The sequence below is a fragment of the Bos taurus genome, chromosome 2 (genome assembly GCF_002263795.3).
Source record: "Bos taurus isolate L1 Dominette 01449 registration number 42190680 breed Hereford chromosome 2, ARS-UCD2.0, whole genome shotgun sequence".
In the NCBI taxonomy this organism is placed as follows: Eukaryota; Metazoa; Chordata; class Mammalia; order Artiodactyla; family Bovidae; genus Bos; species Bos taurus.
The window spans coordinates 363199-388442 of NC_037329.1; the positions used below are offsets into that span (position 1 = coordinate 363199).

At 38.6% G+C, this 25244-nt stretch overlaps 1 protein-coding gene across 2 annotated transcripts in view; it reads left to right on the forward strand.

The window, feature by feature from the left end:
- Window positions 1–19338, forward strand: part of LGSN (lengsin, lens protein with glutamine synthetase domain) — a 67421-nt gene extending 48083 nt beyond the window's left edge. Inside the window, exons 2-4 of one of the 2 annotated variants that reach the window (XM_059875859.1) lie at window positions 4871–5068; window positions 15902–16068; window positions 17919–19334. In XM_059875859.1, coding sequence (XP_059731842.1) covers window positions 4927–5068; window positions 15902–16068; window positions 17919–19118 — 1509 coding nt within the window. In that variant the 5' untranslated portion in view covers window positions 4871–4926 and the 3' untranslated portion in view covers window positions 19119–19334. Of the gene's footprint in view, window positions 1–4870; window positions 5069–15901; window positions 16069–17918 lie in introns of both variants that reach the window. The other variant, NM_001191136.3, reaches the window with a different exon arrangement.
- Window positions 19339–25244: the final 5906 nt, after the last annotated feature.

Genomic DNA, 25244 nt, shown 5'->3' on the forward strand with positions numbered 1-25244 from the left:
GAGAATTTCAGAGAAACATCTACTTCTGCTTCAGTGACTACATCAAAGCCTTTGACTGTGTGGGTCACAACAAGCTGTGGAAAATTTTTTTTTTAATTAAAATACCAGACCTCCTTACCTGTCTCCTGAGAAGCTTGTATTCAGGTCAGGAAGCAACAATTAGAACAAGATATGGAATCATGGACTGGTTCAAAATTGGGAAAGGAGTCCATCAAGGTTGTATATTGTCAGTCTGCTTATTTAACATATGCAGAGTACATCATGCAATATAATGGGCTGGATAAATCTCATACTGGAATCAAGATTGCTGGAAGAAATACCAATAACTTCAGATATGCAGGTGACACCACCCTTATGGCAGATAGTGAAGAAGAAGTGAAGAGCCTCTTGACAAAGGTGAAAGAGGAAAATGAAAAAGCTGGCCTAAAACTCAATATTCAAAAAGCTCAGATCATAGTATCTAGTCCCATCACTGCATGGCAAATAGATGGGGTAAAAGTGAAAAAGTGACAGACTTTATATTCTTGGGCTCCAACATCACTACGGATGGTGACTGAAGCCATGAAATTAAAAGACTTTTGCTCTTTGGAAGAAAAGCTATGACAAACCTAGACACTGTTAAAAAGCAGAGACATCACTCTGGTAGCAAAGGTCAAGTATGGATGTGATATTTGGACCATAAAGAAGGCTGAGCACCAAAGTATTTAAGCTTTCAAACTGTGTTGCTGGAGAAGATTCTTGAGAGTCCTTTGGGAAGCAAGGAGATTAAACCAGTCAATCCTAAAGGAAATAAATCCTGAATACTCATTAGAAGGACTGATGCTGAAACTGAAGCTCCAATAATTTGGCCACTTGATGCGAAGATCTGACTCATTGAAAAAGACCATGATGCTGGGAAAGATTTAGGGCAGGAGGAGAAGGGGGTGACAGAGGATGAGATGACTGGATGGCATCATTGAACATGAATTTGAGGAAACTCCACCAGATAGTGAAGGACAGATAATCCTGGAGTGCTACAGTCCATGGGATTACAAAGAGTTGCAACTGAGTGACTGAACAACAGTAACAAATATTCCACTGTATTTATCCCACTCCAGTATTCTTGCCTGCAAACACTCATGAACAGAAGAGCCTTGTTGATACAGTCTATAGTGTCCCAAAAGAGTCAGATATGACTTAGTGACTAAACAACAAAGCAAAGCTTTGGGGGTTTCCCTTGTGGCTCAGTGGTAAAGAATCCACCTGCCAGTGCAGGAGACATGGGCTTGATCTCTGGGTTGGGAAGATCCCATGGGGAAAGAAGTGGAAACCCATTCATTCCAGTATTCTTGCCTGGGAAATCCCAGGAAGAGATGACCCTGGCAGGCTACAGTCCAGGGGGTCAAAAAAGAGTTGGACATAACTTTGCAAATAAGAAACAAACAACAACATATACCACACTTTCTTAAGCTGCTGCTGCTAAGTCACTTCAGTCGTGTCTGACTCTGTGTGACCCCATAGACGGCAGCCCACCAGGGTCCCCCATCACTGGGATTCTCCAGGCAAGAATACTGGAGTGGGTTGCCATTTCCTTCTCCAATGCCTGAAAGGGAAGTTGCTCAGTCGTGTCCAACTTTTTGTGACCCCATGGACTGCAGCCTACCAGGCTCCTCCATGGGATTTTCCAGGCAAGAGTACTGGAGTTGGGTGCCATTGCCTTTTCCATTTCTTAAGCTAGTCATACATTAATGGGCATTTGTGTTGTTTCCATGACTCAGCTCAGTTCAGTTCAGTCACTCAGTTGTGTCCAACTCTTTGAAACTCCATGGACTACAGCACGCCAGGCCTCCCTGTCCATCACCAACTCCCAGAGTTCACTCAAACTCACGTCCATCGAGTCGGTGATGCCATCCAGCCATCTCATCGCCTGTCGTCCCCTTCTCCCCCAACCCCCTTCAATCTTTCCCAGCATCAGGGTCTTTTCAAATGAGTCACTTCTTCACATCGGGTGGCTAAAGTATTGAAGTTTCAGCTTCAGTATCAGTCCTTCCAATGAATATTCAGGATTGATTTCCTTTAGGATAGACTTGTTGGATCTCCTTGCAGTCCAAGGGACTCTCAAGAGTCTTCTCCAACACCACAGTTCAAAAGCATAAAGCTGAGTTCTTTGGCACTCAGCTTTCTTTATAGTCCAACTCTCACATACATACATGACTACTGGAAAAACCATAGCTTTGACTAGATGGACTTTTGCTTGCAAAGCAATGTCTGCTTTTTAATATGCTGTCTAGGTTGGTCATAAATTTTATTCCAAGGAACAAGTGTCTTTTAATTTCATGGCTGTAGTCACCATCTGCAGTGATTTTGGAGCCCCCCAAAATAAAGTCTCTTACTGTTTCCACATGTATTTGCCATGAAGTGATAGGACTAGATGCCACAATCTTACTTTTCTGAATGCTGAGTTTTAAACCAACATTTTCACTCTCCTCTTTCACTTTTGTCAAGAGGCTCTTTAGTTCTTCACTTTCTGCCATAAGGGTGGTGTCATCTGCATATCTGAGGTTATTGATATTTCTCCCAGCAATCTTGACTCTAGCTTGTGCTTCATCCAGCCTAGTATTTCTAATGAGGTACTCTGCACATAAAATAAGCAGGTGACAATATACAGCCTTGACGTACTCCATTCCCAATCTGGAACGAGTCTGTTGTTCCATGTCCAGTTCTAACTGCTGCTTCCTGACCTGCATACAGATTTCTCAAGAGGCAGGTAAGGTGGTCTGGCATTCCCATCTCTTTTATAATTTTCCAGAGTTTGTTTTGGTCCAAACAGTCAAAGGATTTGGCATAGTCAACAGAGCAGAAATAGATGTTTCCTGGAACTCTCTTGCTGTTTCAGTGATCCATCGGATGTTGGCAATTTGATCTCTGGTTTCTCTGCCTTTTCTAAATGCAGCTTGAACATCTGGCAGTTCACAGCTCACATACTGTTGAAGCCTGACTTGAAGAATTTTGAGCATTACTTTGCTAGCATGTAAGATGAGTGCAATTGTGCGGTAGGTTGAGCATTCTTTGGCATTGCATTTCTTTGGGATTGGAATGAAAACTGACCTTTTCCAGTCCTGTGGCCACTGCTGAGTTTTCCAAATTTGCTGGCATATTGAGTGCAGCACTTTCACAGCATCATCTTTCAGGATTTGAAATAGCACAACTGGAATTCCATCACCTCCATTAGCTTTGTTCATAGTGATGCTTCCTAAGGCCCACTTGACTTCACATTCCAGGATGTCTGCCTCTAGGGCAGTGATCACATCATTGTGATTATCTGGGTCATGAAGATCTTTTTTGTATAGTTCTTCTGTGTATCCTTGCCACCTCTTCTTAATATCTTCTGCTTCTGTTAGGTCCATACCATTTCTGTCCTTTATTGTGCCCATCTTTGCATGAAATGTTCCCTTGGTATCTCTAATTTTCTTGAAGAGATCTCTAGACTTTCCCATTCTATTGTTGTTCTCTATTTCTTTGCATTGATCACTGTGGAAGGTTTTCTTATCTCTCCTTGCTATTATTTGGAACTCTGCATTCAGATGGGTATATCTTTCCTTTTCTCCTTTGCCTTAGCTTCTCTTCTATTCACAGCTATTTGTAAGCTTTCCTTAGACAACCATTTTGCCTTTTTGCATTTCTTTTCCTTGTCTAGACTACTGTAAATAGTTCTGTTATGAATACTGTGGTACATGTATCCTTTCAAATTAAAGCTTTCATATATTTTCTGGATATGTGACCAGGAGTGTGATTGTTGGATCATATGGTAGCTCTATTTTTAATTTTTAAAGGAGCTTCCATATAGTTTTCCAATAGTGGCTGCACCCTTTTTCCCACCCATTATTTTCCCACCAACAGTATAAGAGATTCCACACTCTATCAAATATTTATTTGTAGACATTTTGGTGATAGATATTCTGACTGCTGTGATATGATACCTCACTGTTTTTGATTTGCCATAATTGGTGATTATAATCATAATTGGTGATGTTGAGTATCTTTTCATTTGCCTGTTGGCCATGTGGATGTCTCTTTGGAGACATGTCTACTTCATTTTGTGCAAATGGCCATACTACCCAAAGTAATCTGTAGATTTAATCAGAACCTTATCAAATTATCCAGGAAATTTTTCACAGAACCAGAACAAATAACTCTAAAATTTATATGGAACCACAAAAGACTCAGTATTGCCAAAGTCCTGAGGAAAATGTACAAGCTGGAGGTCTAATCCTTCCAGATTCCAGACAATATTGCAGAGCTACAGTAATCAAAATATCATGGTATTGGCACAAAAACAGGCAAACATATCAATGGAACAGAATACAGAGCCTAGAAAGAAACCCACATACCTAAGGTCAATTAATCTTTGTCAAAGGAGGCAAGCCTATACAATGGAAGGGAAAAAAAAAGTCCCTTCAGCAATTGGTGTTGGGAAAGCTGAACAGCTGGATATAAATCAATGAAATTAGAACACTCCCTCACACCATACACAAAAACAAACTCAAAATGGTTTAAAGACCTAAATATAACATGACATAATAAAACACCTAGAAGACATAAATTGTGACAATATTTTATTACATTAGTCAATATTTTCTTTAGAGCAAGGCAAAAGAAATAAAAACAAAAATAAACAAATGGTATCTAATTAAATTTAAAAGCTTTTGCACAGCAAAGGAAACCATCAACAAAACACAAAAGACAATCTATGGAATGGGAGAAAATATTTGCAATGACATGACCAACATGAGATTAATATCCAAAATATTTATACAGCTCAATATCAAGAAAACAACCTAATCAAAAGTGGGCAGAAGGTCTTAACACTTTTTTTTGTTTGTTTCTACAGAAAAGAATAGAAACCTCAGAGTGTGCCACAAACTGGGGGATACCGACAAACCAGTCATGGCGCCTGGCTCTCCTGAATCTCATTTGACACCAGATGACAAGGACTCCAAAGATCAGACAGTAGCAATAAAACCATTGTCCCTTCCAACATTAATCAATGATCCTGGTGATGAATTTCACCCAAACTCCAGTGATACTGGTAAGGACTATGGAACAAACTGTTTTATGGGTATAGCCACTAATCTCAAATTTGTATCTGGGTTAATGATAATGTGATGTTGGATGTTAGCTTGGGAGTCAGAATACTTGTAATTTATACACCTATCACTTTATAAAAATGCTTTAGTTTTCTTTGCCCAGTAGGCTGCTCACCTGAAAAATGAAGAGTTGCAATGGATGATCTCTCAAGTCTTTTCTAAAAGTGAAAATCTGTTATTCTATTTTTTTTTTTTTCTTTTTTAGATTCTATTCCCATGCAGGTCATTGTAGAGTATTGAATAGAGTTTCCTGTGATACACAGTAGGTTCATTAGCTATCTGTTTTATATATAGCAGAGAAGGCAATGGCACCCCACTCCAGTACCCTTGCCTGGAAAATCCCATTGGCGAAGGAGCCTGGTAGGCTGCAGTCCATGGGGTCGCGAAAAGTCGGACACAACTGAGCAACTTCCCTTTCACTTCTCACTTTCATGCATTGGAGAAGGAAATGGCAACCCACTCCAGTATTCTTGCCTGGAGAATCCCAGGGACGGGGGAGCTTGGTGGGCTTCCGTCTATGGGGTCACACAGAGTCGGACACGACTGAAGTGACTTGGCAGCAGCAGCAGCACTGCATATATGTCAATCCCAATCTCCCAAGTTACCCATCCCCCATTCCCTGCTTAATATCTCTGTTTTCTGTATCTGTGACTCAATTTATGCTTTGTTAATAGGATCATTTTTACCATTTTTTTAATGCCTCATATAAGCAATATAATATGATATTTGTTTTTGTCTGACTTACTTCACTCAGTATGACAATTGTTAGATTCATCCATGTTGCTACAAATGGCATTATTGCATTCTTTTTTATAGCTGAATAATTATCATTGTATATATGTGCCACCTCTTTATCAATTCCTCCATGAATAGACATTTAGTATTGCAAGTAGTGCTGCAATGAACCTTGGGGGTGCATGTACCCTTTTGAATTATGTTTTTTTCTGGATATATGGTGTGAAGTGATACCTTATTTTAGTTTTGATTTGCATTTGTCTAATAATTACTGATATTGACCATCCTTCCATGTGCCTCTTGGCCATCTATATGTCTTCTTTGAAGAAATGTCTATTTAGATCTACTTATTATGTGATTAGGTTGTTTGTTTGTTTTTTATATTGAGCTGCATGTGTTTTTTGTATATTTTGGAGATTTGTCCCTTGTTGGTTGCTTCATTTGCAAATATCTTCCCCCATTCAGTGAGTTGTCTTTTCTTTTTGCTTATGGTTTTCTTTAGTGTGCAACAGTTTTTAAGTTTAATTAAGTCTCATTTGTTTATTTTTGTTTTTATTTTCATTACTCTTGGAGGTGGATCAAAAAAGATATTGCTATGTCAGAGAGTGTTCTGCCTATGCTTTTCTCTAAGAGTTTTTTTCAATGTAATTCTGAAAACCCTAGCCACAGCAATCAGAGAGGAAAAAGAAGGAAAAAGAATGCAAATTGGAAAAGAAGTAAAAATGTCAGTTTTTGCTGATGACATAATACTATACTAAGAAAATCCTAAAGATGAAACTATTAAAATTCATGAGTGAATTCAGTAAAATTGAAAGATACAAAATTAATACACAGAAATCTCTCTCATTTCTACACATTAACAATGAAAAATCAGAGAGAGAATTAAGGAAACAATACAATTTACCATCACATCAAACGGAATAAAATACCTTTGAATAAACTTACCTACAAAGACAAAATACCTGTATTCTGAAAACTATAATATACTTATGACAGAAATTGAAGATGACACAACAGATAGAAAGATATAACATGTCCTTGGATTGGAAGAATCAATATTGTCAAAATGACTACTGAAGCCAATCTTCAGATCCAAAGCTGCTGCTGCGCTAAGTCGCTTCAGTCATGTCCGACTCTGTGTGACCCCATAGACGGCAGCCCACCAGGCTCCCCCGTCCCTGGGATTCTCCAGGCAAGAACACTGGAGTGGGTTGCCATTTCCTTCTCCAATGTGTGAAAGTGAAAAGTGAAAGTGAAGTCGCTCAGTCGTGTCCAACTCTTAGCGACCCCATGGACTGCAGCCTACCAGGCTCCTCCGCCCAGGGGATTTTCCATGCAAGAGGACTGGAGTGGGGTGCCATTGCCTTCTCCTCAGATCCAAAGCAACCCCTATCAAATTACCAATAGCATTTTCACAAAATTAGAATGAAAATTTTCACAATTTGTATGGAGACACAAAAGACTCCAAATGGCCAAGGACAATCTTGAGAAAGAAAAAGAGATTCTTCCAAAATCTGTTCCCTGACTTCAGACTATAGTGCTGTATTTGTTTAGTCACTATGTCTTGTCTGACTTGTTTGAAACCCTATGGACTGTAGCCAGCCAGGATCCTGTATCCATGGGATTTCCCAGGCAAGAATACTGGAGTGAGTTGTCGTTTCCTTCTCCATGGGATCTTCTCAACCCAAGGATTGGATCCATGTCTTCTACATTAGCAGGCAGATTCTTTACCACTGAGCCACCAGGGAAGCCCTCAGACATAGTACAAAACTACAAATAAAAACAGTATGTTACTGTCACAAAAACATAGAAATATAGATCAATGGAATTGGATAAAAAGCCCAGAGATAAACCCACATACCTACGGTCATTTAATCTGTGAAAAAGGAGGCAAGAATATACAATGGAGAAAAGATAGACTCTTCAGTAAGGGGTGCTGATAAAGTTGGACAGCTACATGTAAAAGAATGAAATTAGAACCCCACACACAAAAATAAACTCAAAATTGATGAAAGACCTAAAATTAAGGTCAGATACTAGAAATTCTGCTATTCTAAATTTGTGGGTTATCAACAATAACATAGCTATTTTGGCCTATGAGTTTATTGGTCAAAAAATTGGGATCCTTGAGATAGATACTAATTTAAAATAATTTAAAATCTATTTATTCCACATGGGAATTCATGATGAAAAGACTGAAGAAACAAGGTTTGGAAGAGTAGAAATGTATCAGGGTGTGAGGTTAGAAGTACTGTCTACCAGCTGTTCACACTTCTGATACCAGTTTCAAGATGAGATGTTCCCTAAATTTTTTTTTGGTAATTGGCTACAAGAATTCAGAACTCACTGAAAGCTATTATGCTCAAGATTATGGTTTTTTACAGTGAAAAAAATATGCAGATTAAAGTCAATCAATGGAAAATATTCATGATAAAGTGTCCAAGGAACTTCTAAGCATGTAGCTCCCATTTGTTCTCTCCTAATGAAGTCATGGACAGCACTGTTCTCTTGGCAATGACTTGCAACAAAGTAATTGAAGTATTGCCAACCAGGGACGCTGACCTGAGCCTTGGTGTGCCCAGTCTTTATTGGAGCTCCACAGTCAACTCCACAGTCAGCTCCACACAGCTGACCTCAGTCTCCAGGCCCACTGGGGTCAAGTTGATACCACATGACTCAATAATAAATGACATTGCTGGACTTTCTACTTTGGCCACAGACCAAAGACATCCTGTCCTCATCAGACAGGACATCCTAAGGGATTATGTATTACCCACCAGGGCTAAGTGTAAAGGCCAGAGCTCTTCTGGGGCAAGGTAAAATTCTCTATTACATACAAGGCCTAAGGATGACAAAGAGGCAAAGTGTGAACAATATCAGGACTCCATATATATTAGTTTTCTGTTGTCTCTGAACAAATTTATCATTTTAAAAGAACACAATTCATTATATCACAGTTATGTACACTAGAAGTTTGGGCTAGCACAGTTTATTTCTCTACTTTCAAGTATGGCAAGACCAAAGTCAAGGTGTTGTCCATCTCATATTTTAGCCAGAGACTCTAAGAAGCAATACACTTCCAAGACCATTTAGATTGTTGGGAGAACACTGTTCTTTGCAGTCACTGGACTGAGGTTCCCTGTTCCGTGTTGCCTGCCAACTGGTGTGGCTCTTAGCTCCTGGAAGCCTCTGGTTCTATATCTCTGAGCCAGTTGTGCCTCAGATCCTTCTCACACTTGGAATTCCTCTGAACTCTTTGTCTTCCACACATCTTTTCTGCCTACAGCTGACTAAATTTCTCTCCTTTTAAGGGCTCACCTGAACAATCCAAGACAATATTCCTGTTTTAAAGTCCATAACCTTAATTACATCTGCAAAGTCCCATTTTCCCTGCAGTTTAACATATTCTATAAGTTCCGGGGTTTAGGGTATCAACACCTTGGGGAAAATTCATATAATCTCTCATCTCTACAATTCTCTGTGGCTTCATGAATTTCTCCATGAAGCAAAGAACATGAGCACCAACAGCCTCTAAGCATCAATGTCTATTATATTAATACAAATACCACAGAGACCAGGCAGATAATGCCGATGAATGAGATGGGCTGGTGAGAAAGTAGTGAGTGCAGGCTATGAGGAAACTAGAGCAGAGGATGATAAACTGTGGCCAGATGCAAGCTCAGCTTACTGACCAGTTTCAGTAAATAAACTTGTATTTTCTATGTCTCTTTTTAGTCTATAATGACAGAGATGATATGACAACCAACACAGACTGCATGGTTTACAAAGCTGCAAATATTTACTATGTACCCATTTACAGAAAACATTTGCCAACCCATGAATTAGAAGCTGCATACATACCCCATTTGAAGGCCACCCCAGAGTCCCAGCCAATGGTTGTGGTGGAGAAATGTTCACCCAGTGTTCCAAATCTTTCTCTTTCTTCAAGAGAAGCTTGAGCTCAAGATTTTTATATGAAATTTTCTAATATGTATGTCAACTAATTTTTAAAAGTTTCCAAAATCCTAGGAAGGCTAATGAGAAAACATCTGCTGGTCTCATTGGCTTTTCCAAAGTTTGTGGCTTTTGTTTTATGTAGTTTCAGCCATAAGAGAGAAATGGAATTTAGTCTCAATATCTGAGGAGAGAACTGTGTCGTGAGCTCTCTTTGCACCAATCAACTATGACAAGGGGTGTAAATACAATTATTGATTGACTCAATTTGGTTAATTCAGAATCTTCTGCTTTGGCCCAGAGATAGATTTTTTTATAGGCCTTAAGCATGAGAAAGTTCACAACTCCAAACAAACCACCAATAAATAATTTCAAAATAAATATTAAAGTCAATCCTTAAAATAAATGTAAGGAATTTCAACATGATATTTTCTTCTCTGTAATAACTACTTTGAATTTATTAAAAACTATTTTTTCAAGAAGCAATTCCCCCCACTCTGACTTTTTATTGTTTTTATCCTGGTTTTCATGCCAGGTTATCCTGCATTTCCTCTATAAAAGAACAATGATTTAATTTATTAATTCTCTGAGAAGAAGAGAAAGGAAAACACCACCCAGGAGCCACACTGTAAGAAAACAAATGACCCCTGAGCTGGCAAATTTCTGCCTGCTCTTCATCTTACATCTGGGAAGGGCTGACTAAAACATTTAATTGTAACTAGCAAGTATGATTTATTTGAAGAAAAGAAAGTCAGACAATTCAGATTAGTTGATGCCTTGGAAATGAAATTTTATTGAATAAGGCTCTCATATTTGGTAAAAGAATTAAATTTATAAATTAAAAAATTGATACTTAGTATACATATCAATGGAGAAGGCAATGGCAACTCACTCCAGTACTCTTGCCTGGAAAAGCCCATGGATGGAGGAGCCTGGTAGGCTTCAGTCCATGGGGTCATGAAGAGTCAGACATGACTGAGTGACTTCCCTTTCAATTTTCACTTTCATGCATTGGAGAAGGAAATGGCAACCCACTCCAGTGTTCTTGCCTGAAGAATCCCAGGGATGACAGAGCCTGGTGGGCTGCCGTCTATGGGGTCGCACAGAGTTGGACACGACTGAAGTGACTTAGCAGCATACATATCAAAACACGTGATGCCAAATTTTACTTTTTAATTAGACAAGATCAAAGCACACAAGATGCATTAATTAATTAATTATATAACATTAATTATTAAATTATGAAAGAAATAGCCAGTGAGTGCCTGTGATATATCTGTTCTGCTATAGGTACTGGAGATATAGCACTGAGTAAATAAATAAATAGGCAAGCTCTCCTGGAGCTGACATGAAAGTGGGGAAAGACAGTAAACATGTATTAAATAATACGGCAGGTGGTGAAGAAAATGGAAACTGGTCAGTATATTATTATAGGCTAATTTCTGTCTTCTCAAAATTGATATGTTGATGTCTTAATCCCTAGTACCTTAGAAGGTGACTATATTTGAAGACAGAGCGTTAAGAGACATAATTATTGTTGAATAATGTTGAATAAAGTCTGTTTCCCAAGGTTCCAAGTTAGGAAATGAGTACATCAGGATGTATATTGTCACCCTGCTTGTTTAAATTATATCAAGTGTATCATATGAAATGTCATGTGAATGAAGCACAAGATGGAATCAAGATTGCCAAGAAAAATAACAATAACCTCAGACATGCAGATGACACCACCCTTATGGCAGAAAGCAAAGAGAAACTAAGGAGCCTCTTGATGAATGTGAAAAAGGAGAGTGAAAAAGCTGCCTTAAAACTCAGCATTCAAAAAACAAAGATCATGCATCCAGTCCCATCACTTCATGGCAAATAGATGGGGAAACAATGGAAATAGCGACAGACTTTATTTTCTTAGTCTCCAAAATCATGGCAGATGCTGACTGAAGCCATGAAATTAAGACACTTGCTCCTTGGAAGAAAAGCTATGACAACCGAGACAGCATATTAAAAAGCAGAGACATTACTTTGCAGACAAAGGCCCAGCTAGTCAAAGCTATGGTATTTCCAGCAATCATGTGAGAGTTGGACCATAAAGAAGTTTGAGCACTGAAGAACTGATACTTCTGAACTGTGGTGTTGGAGGACTCTTGAGAGTTCCTTGGACTGCAAGGAGATCAAACCAGTCAAGCCTAAAGGAAATCAATCCTGAATATTCATTGGAAGGACTGATGCCAAAGGTGAAGCTCTAATACTTTGGCCACCTGATGTGAAGAGCTGACTCATTATAAAAGACCCTTATGCTGGGCAAAATTGAAGGCAGGAGGAGAAGGGGATGACATAGGATTAGATGGTTGGATCGCATCACCAACTCAATGGACATGAGTTTGAGCAAGCTCTGGGAGATAGTAAGGGAAAGGGAAGCCTGGTGTGCTGCAATCCATAGGGTTGCAAAGAGTAGGACATGACTGAGTGACTGGACAACAATGACAAGATCTGTAGGATGGGCCCTAATCCAATATGTCTATTTTAAAATGCCTATACATTTTATTTTCTTTAAGGGGAATTATTCATTTTGGGCACAACACCCAATAGTTCATAATAGGTTGGAAACACAGCAACTGCTAATTTAGCATAAACAATGTAACTGCTAGAGCTTGTTTGTGTTAAATAGAGGTAGTTATGTTGATGAAAGTGAAAGTGGAGAGTGAAAAAGTTGGCTTAAAGCTCAACATTCAGAAAACAAAGATCATGGCATCCGGTCCCACCACTTCATCGGAAATAGATGGGGAAACAGTGGAAACAGTGTCAGACTTTATTTTTCTGGGCTCCAAAATCACTGCAGATGGTGACTGCAGCCATGAAATTAAAAGACACTTACTCCTTGGAAGGAAAGTTATGACCAACCTAGATAGCATATTCAAAAGCAGAGACATTACTTTGCCAACAAAGGTTCGTCTAGTCAAGGCTATGGTTTTTCCTGTGGTCATGTACAGATGTGAGAGTTGGACTGTGAAGAAAGCTGAGTGCCGAAGAATTGATGCTTTTGAACTGTGGTGTTGGAGAAGACTCTTGAGAGTCCCTTGGACTTCAAGGAGATCCAACCAGTCCATTCTGAAGGAGATCAGCCCTGGGATTTCTTTGGAAGGAATGATACTAAAGCTGAAACTCCAGTACTTTGGCCACCTCATGCGAAGAGTTGACTCATTGGAAAAGACTCTGATGCTGGGAGGGGTTGGGGGCAGGAGGAGAAGGGGACGCCAGAGGATGAGATGGCTGGATGGCATCACTGACTCGATGGATGTGTGTCTGAGTGAACTCCGGGAGTTGGTGATGGACAGGGAGGCCTGGTGTGCTGCGATTCATAGGATTGCAAAGAGTCAGACAGGACTGACCAACTGATCTGATCTGATCTGATCTGATGAAGCCTATGGAGCCTCAGAGAAGTGAAATTTATCAGTGACAAGACAGCATTCCTAATATATTTGCATAGATAGAACAAGTAACTTGTTTTCCACATGCTTCATATACTTAAAATCTACTTAAGCTGTGTTTTTAAACTGTCAGTCTTTTGGTTTAAAAGCCTAACTACATCTCAGAAAATGATATTCAAGCATTGTTTTAAAATTACAGCTGCTCAATGTCAGTGAAATGGCAGCCCACTCCAGTATTCTTGCCTAGAGAATCCTGTGGACAGAGGAGCCTGTTGGGCTGCCATCTTTGGGGTCGCACAGTCAGACACGACTGAAGCGACTTAGCAGCAGCAGCAATGTCAGTGATATGATAGATTGATATATTCAGATTCAGACATGATCATGGTACCATTACCTGAGTTAGAGTAGTTGTGCCAAATTGATAGATTTAAGAAGCATTGATATGGTGCTTATTGTCTACCTGAAACTCTTAAGCAACTTGTTTAATCATCATAACTAGCTCATGAAGTAGGTAATATTGTGTCAGGAAGAAAGCTGAGGCACATAAGAAAGCTGAGATAAGAAAAGTCACCAAGGCAAAGGCAGGGTATGGAGGGAGGCAGATGAGCTTCAGTATTTGTGCCAAATCATTACAATCTGTTGCCTCACCTAAAAGTTCAGACAATATCTCATATTTGTGATGCATGCTGTGGGTCTGAGCTTTCTATATGCTTTACATACATTCAGTTGTTTTATGGTATTGAGCCACCACTGGGAATCAAAAGGTCTGGATTCCAGTTTCAATTTTGGTGAAGGACAAAGAGTGTGATTCAGGGAACCTGGCTGTACTTTTCTGGGATTCAAGCTAATGAATTGGTTAAATTAGATGATTTATCTCCAAAGTCTCTTCTAATTCTAAAGTTTTAGAATTTGTAGACTGTCTTAAAAGTCATGAAATGAATATATATTTTTTAGTTTTCAAGTTTTTTAAACTGAATACTCAGTCTATATTTTTCATCTTCTACACTCTCATTCTTGAAAAAATTTTTATTTAAAATTTATTTACTTATTTTAAGTGAAACAAAGATGATATTTTTAATGATAAAAGGTAAAGAATCTGCCTGCAGTGTCAAAGACCTGGATTTGATCCCTGGGTTGGGAAGATACCTTGGAGAAGGGAAAGGCTACCCACTCCAGTATTCTAGTCTAGAGAATTCCATGGACTATACAGTCCATGGGTTTGAAAAGAGTCGGACATGACTGCATGACTTTCATTTCATTCACAGAGAAAATAGACATGATAAACCATTAGACACCTTAACAACAAGGAAACAAAGACACATAAAAGAAAAATCAGAAGAAATATAAGGGAAAAGAAAAAAATATATAACCATAGTGAGACATATTAACATTTCTCTAAGAACATTTTGTTAAGTGCAGAAAAAATAAGAATAGGAGCCTCTTGAATGTTGTTATTAATAATTTAAATATAATAGATTTATATTTAGCTAATTTATATTAAAATCCTACACAAATATATTTAAAATTTTGTATCTCATACCTTGTTATTAAATGTCCATAGGACATTTAGAAAAACTGGCAAAAAGATAAACATTACTAAATTTCAAAAAGTAGAATTCTTTTTTGTGTGTGATTCAGTTATACATATACATATGTTATTTTTGAACTTATTTTTCATTTTAGGTTATTGCAAGATATTGACTATAGTTCCCTGTGCTATACAGTAACCCTTTGTTGCTTGTTGCATATCTATTTTTTTAATTAGAAATGTAGCGTTCTATTCATAAGTCAAACAAAAAACACTTTTATATTCTCATTTATACAAGTTTTGAATTTAACAAATAGATGCAGATATCTTAGATTCAGATGCTATTATAAAGATATAAAGCCATTTTGCCAAAGAAAAGGAAATAAAAAAGCAAACCAACAGAAAAAAAAATAATAATAATAATTTTACCTTTAATATAACAGGAACTTTTTATTTGGGGAATACTAGTACACATTATTGCTCCCCTAGGATCTAAATGTATACTTTCAGCTCCCAAACAGCATTTATTTACCCAATAGAAATGCAAAGCTAATTATAATTAATACTGTTAATTTTAGTTCTGCCTTGAATAATTACACTTCACAGAACTATCTTTTTTCCTCTTATTGCAATTATGAAATTATGATTTGTTTGATATGAGAAAATTATGACAGAAGACTTAGGAGTAAATATAAAAAGAAAGTTTGATGACTTAAAAAATATCATTAAGTTTTCAAAAATAGTGAAACTCAAAGAAGCTCAAAGTCTTTTCAGTGATACTTATCTATATACATCTTATATGGTGCCAAAGCAGTGAGGGAAATATATTTTAATTTCTGTAAGCAAAGACAGTTTCAGTAAGTATTTCCATATAATACTTCTGTTTATTTAAGCAAATACTCTTAGACTGAACCTCATCCCAAGCGATAATCTCTCAGGCTATTTAGAGACTATGTTCTCAGGAATATGGCAAAGGCAGGCTAAAAAAGGTAAGATCTCCAGCTCTAAGACAAAGACATGGAAACATGATGCTTCTGTTAATGATCATAATGACTAATTCCCTATTCTTTAGCCTCATTTTACATCTCAGTTCATCATGATCTAATGATTCAGATAATTTTTTTATTTTACAGATAACACCAGGGACAACACCCAAGTTCCTACTGCACCTCAACTCTCCTCTAGAATGAAGCACATTAAACAAGAGATGGCCAAAAATCACCTTCAATTTGTGCGATTTGAAGCAACAGACCTCCATGGTGTGTCCAGGTCTAAGAGTATCCCTGCACAATTTTTCCAAGTGAGTTTTGCAAGTAGTTATGTCATTTCATTCAATTCATTTGCAAGAGAATGGTCCTTATTACTCTTTCTAATTTTATTGTACTCTAAACAGCAATTCAAACTGAAAACCTTGTTTGATAGGAGAAAACTATGACAGAAGACTTAGAAGCAAATATAAAAAGAAAGTTTGATGACTTAATAAATATTATTAAGTTTTCAAAAATAGTGATGTTAAGAAATACTGCATTTTCAGATATTTGAGACGAGTTGTTTTTTTGTTTTTAGTTTATGTCATGTGTTTATTTTAATAACTGATTACTGTGTTATTAAAACATTTCTTAGGAAGGGACATCAGTCAGTATTATACAAAAGTATCAAAATTAAGCATCCCCAAAGGTTATTATTTAAATACTACTTTCAATATTAAATTGTAATTTTCTAATTTGCTTTACACTGAGTAAAACTGGAATTTTTCAAAACATTTTTTAAAGAGTTCCAAATAAGTCAAACATGTATCTTAAAAAAATTATTTAGATCTGCCTACACATATACACATGAAATTTATATATACAGGTCTTTGAGTAGGTTGAAAAATTAAACAGTCATTGAATAGTGCTTGACTTATCAACTTTATTACTGGTAAAGGTAGATTCAGATCATACAAGTCAAATGGCATTTGAAAATGTGTAGAGATGGTGGAAAGTGAAGGAGGCAGTGACTCAATACCAAATGCAGAAGAGTCACATCTTCTAGTACCAGCTGCTTCTCAGTAGCCATGCTTTTTGGGATTTAGAGGTAATATAAAAACCAAATTGGTTTGCAAAATTAACCTCACCATGTTCACTGAAATCATGGGAACTGAACTTTATAGTCAGCTTTTTCTCTACCCATTAATGTAAATTTCAACACATGAAACTTTATTGATATTCCTACCACACAATTTCTAGAAAAAATTTTATGTGTCTATTCAACTTCATACTTCATTATTTCCCAGTTGTGTGATATGTAGAAAAGTTAAATAAGAACTAAATACATTGAATCCAACAGGTATTTGACCAGAAAATGCGTTAGCAATCATTTAGTCTAACACTTGTTTCACAGATATGGAGGCTGAGGCATGTATATAGTACCATGACCTGCCTAACTTCACACAAGCAATTAATGACAAAGTTAGGACTAGAAATAGATTTGGTGATACTCAAGTTATGCTGACTTGAAGGCTACAACATTCTGGAAACTATAACTTAGGTGCACATTCATGGGCAAGGTTTTTGGAACTCTGTGCCTATGAGGTAGTTTGCTTATTAGTAAAGGTGAGTGAGGAGAGAAGCGCCATAGTCAGCAACCCTGGCTCCTCTGTCCCATGTGTCCTGTGTGTGATCACAGTCAGCTCTCTGAGAAGGACTGCAGATGGTCTACTGACTCTTTTTGGAGGATTACAATAGAATAAGTTGAAATAAAGCCTTATCTGCAGTATTAGCAACTATGCCATGTGATAAAAAGTGATTTTAAAAAGTACTTTTGGTTATGATCATTTCAAATAATTCCTTTAGATTTCACCTTTTTCATTTGCTATAAAGACATTTTCTTTATTGCTATAGCTTTTATTTATGAGTGCTGTTTGCATGAGCATATAAAGTTTCCAAAGGCTAAAGCCTAAAGCTATTGACTTGTTTATAAATTACCTTTGAGAATATTATTTTAAACTATTTAAAATGTATCTGTAATAAGCTAGTTTCAACTAACAGATGAAGCTTTTTTTTTTTTTTCTCATTAGTAATGATCTCCCACTCCCACTTCCCATCCCCTGACTTTTTTGTTTGGTTTCAAGTCTCAAAAGTTGATTGCTCTGTCCTTTAACTTATTTAGGAAAAAGTGATTCATGGTGTTTACATGCCCCGAGGTTATCTTGAATTGATACCAAATCCTAAGGACAATGAAGTGGATCACATTAGAGCAACGTGTTTTAATAGTGACATAGTCCTGATGCCAGAGCTATCAACCTTCAGAGTTCTGCCGTGGGCCAAGAGAACAGCCAGGGTGATCTGTGACACATTCACCGTGACCGGGGAGCCTCTTCTGACCTCCCCAAGGCACATCGCCAAAAGGCAGCTGAGCCAGCTGCAGGATGCTGGCTTCTCCCTGCTCTCTGCTTTCATCTATGATTTTTGCATTTTTGGTGTACCTGAAATTATCAATTCAAAAACCATATCTCTTCCTGCTTCAGCACTGCTAAATAATCATGACCAGCTGTTCATCCAGGAACTCGTGGATGGTTTGTATCACACTGGGGCCAATGTTGAGAGCTTTTCCTCCTCTACCAGGCCTGGCCAGATGGAAATCTGTTTTCTGCCTGAATTTGGCATCAGTTCAGCTGATAATGCATTTACCCTCAGAATGGCTGTCAAAGAAGTGGCAAGGAAGTATAATTATATCACCAGCTTTTTCATCGAGACTGGATTCTGTAACTCAGGAATTTTGTCTCATAGTCTCTGGGATGTCGATGAGAAGAAAAACATGTTCTGTAGCAATTCTGGAATTGAGCAGCTCACGATTCCTGGGAAAAAATGGTTGGCAGGCCTCTTGAAGCACTCTGCTGCCCTCAGCTGCTTGATGGCCCCTGCTGTTAGCTGCAGGAAGCGCTACTCTAAGGAGAGTAAAGACCTGAAAGAGAGTGTGCCGACAACGTGGGGGTACAATGATAACAGCTGTGCTTTTAACATTAAGTGTCACGGTGAGAAAGGCACTAGAATAGAAAATAAACTGGGCTCAGCCACAGCAAATCCTTACCTGGTGTTGGCCGCCACTGTTGCTGCAGGCTTGGATGGACTTTACAGCGATGATGGTGTTTTGTCTGGTCCAGAGAACAGCACAGACCTTCATCAGTCCAAACCTTCTGAGATCCCTTTGAAACTGGAACATGCCCTCATGGCACTAGAGGAAGATCAATGTCTGAGACAGGCTCTAGGAGAAACTTTTATTCGGTATTTTGTTGCCATGAAAAAATATGAGTTGGAAAATGAAGAAACAGATGCTGAGAGAAATAAATTCTTAGAATATTTTATTTAGAGTGGAACCCTTAACTATTTCTGTAGCAGTGTGAGTTTTTTTTAAGTTGCTGATTTGCCAGAAAGAAAAGATGGAGTTTTCTAATAACAATAAGACTACAAATGCTTTCTCTCTTTTTTGTTCCATGAAATATTTGAAGATGACATGAGGCCACTGGGAGGATTCTAATAGAAACAAACAATAAAGTTGTGGTGCAACAGTGATGTGCAAACCCAACAAATCTTGTCACTCGGTGATCATTGCCTCAGTGTATGTTGGTTGACCTAGACACAAATATTCAGGGCTTTTTTTGGGGGGTGGGGGGTGGGGGGGCAGGCAACAAATATATTTACACAATAAAAAATACTTAAGAGTTAGAAAACAAAATTTAAATGACTAAAAATACAATGAAGTAATTTTCAATTATACACATAGATTGTGACTGCCAGGGAAACAAAGATATTTGCTAATATAATCTCACTCATATTGAGGATCTATTTTTCAAACATCACTGTAATGTTTCCAAATGATTTAATTAAGGTTTTCAAAAATATGTGATGATAACAAATTAGCAGAAGTTTTCACATATGTCCCATATCTTTCTACCCTGCATCACCAGCTCCTGAAAGTCTAAGAATGTTCAAGGCTGTAATGTCCACAAAAAATGGATTTTGAGCTGGGAACAATGAGATCAAACATTTAAAAGCAGTAAAAATCTTTCTTTAAGCCATATCTTATATAGAAACCTAATGCATAGAATACAGATGAAATGGAGAGATGGACTGGGGTAGGTGGGCTCTGCCTGGTTTGTACCACTCTTTGGAAATTCCAAAGATACCTCTAGTGCTTTGTAAAGCACAAGAACAGCTGCCTTGGTAACCAGGGCACTGTTTCCAGCTAAAATTGCCTTTAAATTACTGATTCTCCTACTGTCATAGGCTGGTATCTTCCCAGACAATATTAAATGTTCTAAACATTTGTTTGAATGAGATAATATTGTAACTATCACTAAAGTTTAGCTCCTTTGGGAAGGAAATTAAATATCAACCTACTAACAAACAAAACCCTATTCCACTGCTTAGAATCAAATAGGAAATTTTATGTTCAATTAAAACTATGATCTCATTTTAGTCAGCAAACACACAGTCAGAGGGTTAGAATATGACTCAGATCTTCCTAATTGAAATCCATGAAAATGAAAAGTGTGAAAGTGTTAGTCACTCAGTTGTGTCTGATTCTTTGCCACCCAATGGACTGTAGTGAAACCAGGCTCTTCTGTCCATGGAATTCTCTAGGCAAGATTACCTTCCTTACCCAGGTGTCTAACCATGGTCTTCCATGTTGCGGGCAGATTCTTTACCATCTGTACCACCAGGGAAGCCTCAACCCTTGAAAGTGTCAACTAAAAAATTAGTAGAGGGTTATTTTATTTGGTTGTAATGTTAAGGACTCCAAGCCCAGGAGGCAGTATCTCAGTAGCCCTGAGAAAACTGCTCCAAGGAGGCAGGAGAGGGAGTCAGAATATATACAAATTTGCAACAAAGGGGGCAGGTAGTCTGAATATCAAAGATTATTGTTAAGTAAACAAGTAAGGAAAAACAGGTATCCAGTTAGGGAATTTAGGATTCTTCTATGTATGGGAAGATGCAAGTCTCTGGTCTCACTGAATTTACTCCTTTCATGTGTGCTTCGGCCATCTAGGCCAAATACTGTCTCTTGATTACTTACAGCCCCAATTTCTTGTTCTCCTTGTTCACTCTACAGGGTGGCAGGTGTGGCAGCTGGCTGTTTCTTGCATCCCCTCAAGCTCCTCAGCAAAAAGTGAGGCGGGTGGTAGCATCTGCTGGGTTGCAGGAATTATGTTCCCTTTTGAGGGCTCTCATTCACATTGGAAGCCCCAAATCACTGGTGACTGACATTTCTTGCCCATCGATACAGCAGGAAATATTTCATTTCACAATACTCAGTAACTTGAATAGGAAAGTCAGTTAGTCTTCTAATTGCTCTCCCTCTTTCCTGTGAGCAGGAAAAGTGTGTTTGGATACACAAAAATAAGATATTTTTAGAAAATTAAGAGGAAGAGAGAAAGCTAGTGTAGAGTAGGTGGAGAAGGAAAGGAAAATGCAAGGATGCTCCAGAGAATGAAACCCCACACATTTTGGGTGGGGTAGGGGAGGAGCTTTCTGGTTGTCTCCCTGTCTTTAATTTCCTCTCTGTTCTCAGTAATGACATACAAAGGTGTCTGCTTGGAACACACTATAAAAAATTAAAATGACACTTCTGGAGTTTCATTGTGACTATGTGCAGTCATGTTATTAGGATCAGGCCAAAGAAATATAACTTGAAATGTCATAGAAAGCTCTACAAAACTCCTTCAAGGACAGATTCTCTGTTCCCTGTCCTTTCCCCATGCTTCTGCCCTTATCTTCCTGTTGGCTCCCTTGCAAAGCAAGGAGAGCAATGCCTTTGAGAATGGAGCCACACACAGGGGTAGTAACAGGATGGAAAGGAGCAGAGGATGCATGGTTTGCCAACTTTCAGATTTTTATTTCTATCTCCTCCTGGACAAAATTCATCTTTCTCGCTTGTGTGGGTATGTGTAAGTGTGTTGGGGGGGACATTTGAGGGGTTCAAGGATGAAACAATAAAGGTAAAAGGACTAGTGAAAGACCACTTCTTCGATCTTTCTACTACTAGAGAGGAGAATCTGAACTAGAAGATTTATACATGCAAACAAATTGTATTGTCATTCACCCTAAAAGAGTTGTATAGACCTATAAAATAAAGATCATTTTCCACCCCCAGTTCTACAAGTATCAAGTTTTTAGCACTGCAGTCATTGACTGATGTGCGTGCATGCATGTTTAATTGCTAAGTCATGTCAGACTCTTTGTGATCCCATGAGCTGTAGCTCACCAGACTGCTCTGTCCACGATATTTTCCAAGCAAGAATTCTAGAATGGGCTTCCATTTCCTCCTCCAGGGGATCTTCCCAATCCAAGGATGGAACCTCCATCTCCTGAGCCTCCTGCTTGATTCTTTACACCTGAGCCACCTAGGAAGCCCCCACTGACCAATGGTGTGCCCCAAAAGGAATTCAGGATGAAAAGCAGGATGAAGCACTCCATGCCTTGGAAAACAGACCTTTAGATAGTTAGATGCATATCTGAGGAAGAATTTTAATAAACCAATATTCTCGCATCTTCCCATGCATGCTGCTGCTGCCAAGTGGCTTCAGTCATGTCCGACTCTGTGCAACCCCATGGACTGCAGCCTACCAGGCTTCTCCGTCCATGGGATTCTCCAGGCAAGAACACTGGAGTGGGTTGCCATTTCCTTCTCCAATGCATGAGAAAAAGCACTAAAATCATTAACTGAACTATCTGTTCATTGTGGTAATGAACTAGGTAATCTTTTACTTAATTGTATGCTTGATTGTCTGCACTTATTCTCTAGTCAAAAATCATGTATATTATGTATATACCTCTTTGGAGCAGTTCCTCACAGCTCTCTAAGAGGTTGTGTGGCAGGCTATAGGACTCAGTAAGACGCTAATATAGAATTTATTTATTTATTATGTTTTTATCTGTTTTATTTATTTAATTTTTTTTTACTTTACAATATTGTATTGGTTTTTCCATACACTGACATGAATCTGCCATGGATGTACATGTGTTCCCCATCCTGAACCCCTCCCCAACACCTCCCTCCCCATCCCATTCCTCTGGGTCATCCCAGTGCACCAGCCCCAAGCATCCTGTATGATGCATCGAACCTGGACTGGCGATTCATTTCACATATGATAATTTACATGTTTCAATGCCATTCTCCCATATAATCCCGCCCTTGCCCTCTCCCACAGAGTCCAAAAGACTATACATCAGTCTCTCTTTTGCTGTCTCGTATACAGGGTTATTGTTACCATCTTTCTAAATTCCATATATATGTGTTCAGATCAGAGCAGATTAGATCAGTCGCTCAGTCGTGTCCGACTCTTTGCGACCCCATGAATCGCAGCATGCCAGGCCTCTCTGTCCAACACCAACTCCTGGAGTTCACTGAGACTCACGTCCATTGAGTCAGTGATGCCATCCAGCCATCTCATCCTTTGTCATCCCCTTCTCCTCTTGCCCCCAATCCTTCCCAGCATCTGAGTTTTTCCAATGAGTCAACTCTACACATGAGATGGCCAAAGTACTGGAGTTCCAGCTTTAGCATCATTCCTTCCAAAGAAATCCCAGGGCTGATCTCCTTCAGAATGGACTGCAGTCCTTGCAGTCCAAGGGACTCTCAAGAATCTTCTCCAACACCACAATTCAAAAGCATCAATTCTTCGGCACTCAGCCTTCTTCACTGTCCAACTCTCACATCCATACATGACCACTGGAAAAACCATACCCTTGACTAGACGAATCTTTGTTGGCAAAGTACTGTCTCTGCTTTTGAATATGCTATCTAGGTTGGTCATAACTTTCCTTCCAAGGAGTAAGAGTCTTTTAATCTCATGGCTGCAGTCACCATCTGCAGTGATTTTGGAGCCCAGAAAAATAAAGTCTGACATTGTTTCCACTGTTTCCCCATCTATTTTCCATGAAGTGATGGGACCAGATGCCATGATCTTCATTTTCTGAATGCTGAGCTTTAAGCCAACTTTTTCGCTCTCCACTTTCACTTTCATCAAGAGGCTTTTTAGTTCCTCTTCACTTTCTGCCATAAGGGTGGTGTCATCTGAGGTTATTGATATTTCTCCAGGCAATCTTGATTCCAGCTTGTGTTTCTTAACCTATATGATGTACTCTGCATATAGGTTAAATAAACAGGGTGACAATGTACAGCCTTGACGTACTCCTTTTCCTATTTGGAACCAGTCTGTTGTTCCATGTCCAGTTCTAACTGTTGCTTCCTGGCCTGCATACAGATTTCTCAACAGGCAGATCAGGTGGTCTGGTATTCCCATCTCTTTCAGAATTTTCCACAGTTGATTGTGATCCACACAGTCAAAGGCTTTGGCATAGTCAATAAAGCAGAAATAGATGTTTTTCTGGAACTCTCTTGCTTTTTCCATGATCCAGTGGATGTTGGCAATTTGATCTCTGGTTCCTGATTTCGAAAACCAGGTTGAACATCAGGAAGTTCACGGTTCGCATATTGCTGAAGCCTGGCTTGGAGAATTTTAAGCAATTACTTTACTAGCGTGTGAGATGAGTGCAATTGTGTGGTAGTTTGAGCATTCTTTGGCATTGCCTTTCTTTGAGATTGGAATGAAAACTGACCTTTTCCAGTCCTGTGGCCACTGATGAGTTTTCCAAATATGCTGGCATATTGAGTGCAGCACTTTCACAGCATCATCTTTCAGGATTTGGAATAGCTCAACTGGAATTCCATCACCTCCACTAGCTTTGTTCATAGTGATGCTTTCTAAGGCCCACTTGACTTCACATTCCAGGATGTCTGGCTTTAGGTCAGTGATCACACCATCGTGATTATCTGGGTCATGAAGATCTTTTTTGTACAGTTCTTCTGTGTATTCTTGCCATCTCTTCTTAATATCTTCTGCTTCTGTTGGGTCCATACCATTTCTGTCCTTTATCAAGCCCATCTTTGCAAGAAATGTTCCTTTGGTATCTCTGATTTTCTTGAAGAGATCCCTAGTCTTTCCCATTCTGTTGTTTTCCTCTATTTCTTTGCATTGATCACTGAAGAAGGCTTTCTTATCTCTTCTTGCTATTCTTTGGAAATCTGCATTCAGATGCTTATATCTTTCCTTTTCTTCCTTGCTTTTCACTTCTCTTCTTTTCACAGCTATTTGTAAGGCCTCCCCAGACAGCCATTTTGCTTTTTTGCATTTCTTTTCCATGGGGATGGTATTGATCCCTGTCTCCTGTACAATGTCACAAACCTCGTTCCATAGTTCATCAGGCACTCTGTCTATCAGATCTAGGCCCTTAAATCTATTTCTAACTTCCACTGTATAATCATAAGGGATTTGATTTAGGTCATACCTGAATGGTCTAGTGGTTTTTCCTACTTTCTTCAATTTAAGTCTGAATTTGGCAATAAGGAGTTCATGGTCTGAGCCACAGTCAGCTCCTGGTCTTGTTTTCACTGACTGTATAGAGCTTCTCCATCTTTGGCTGCAAAGAATAA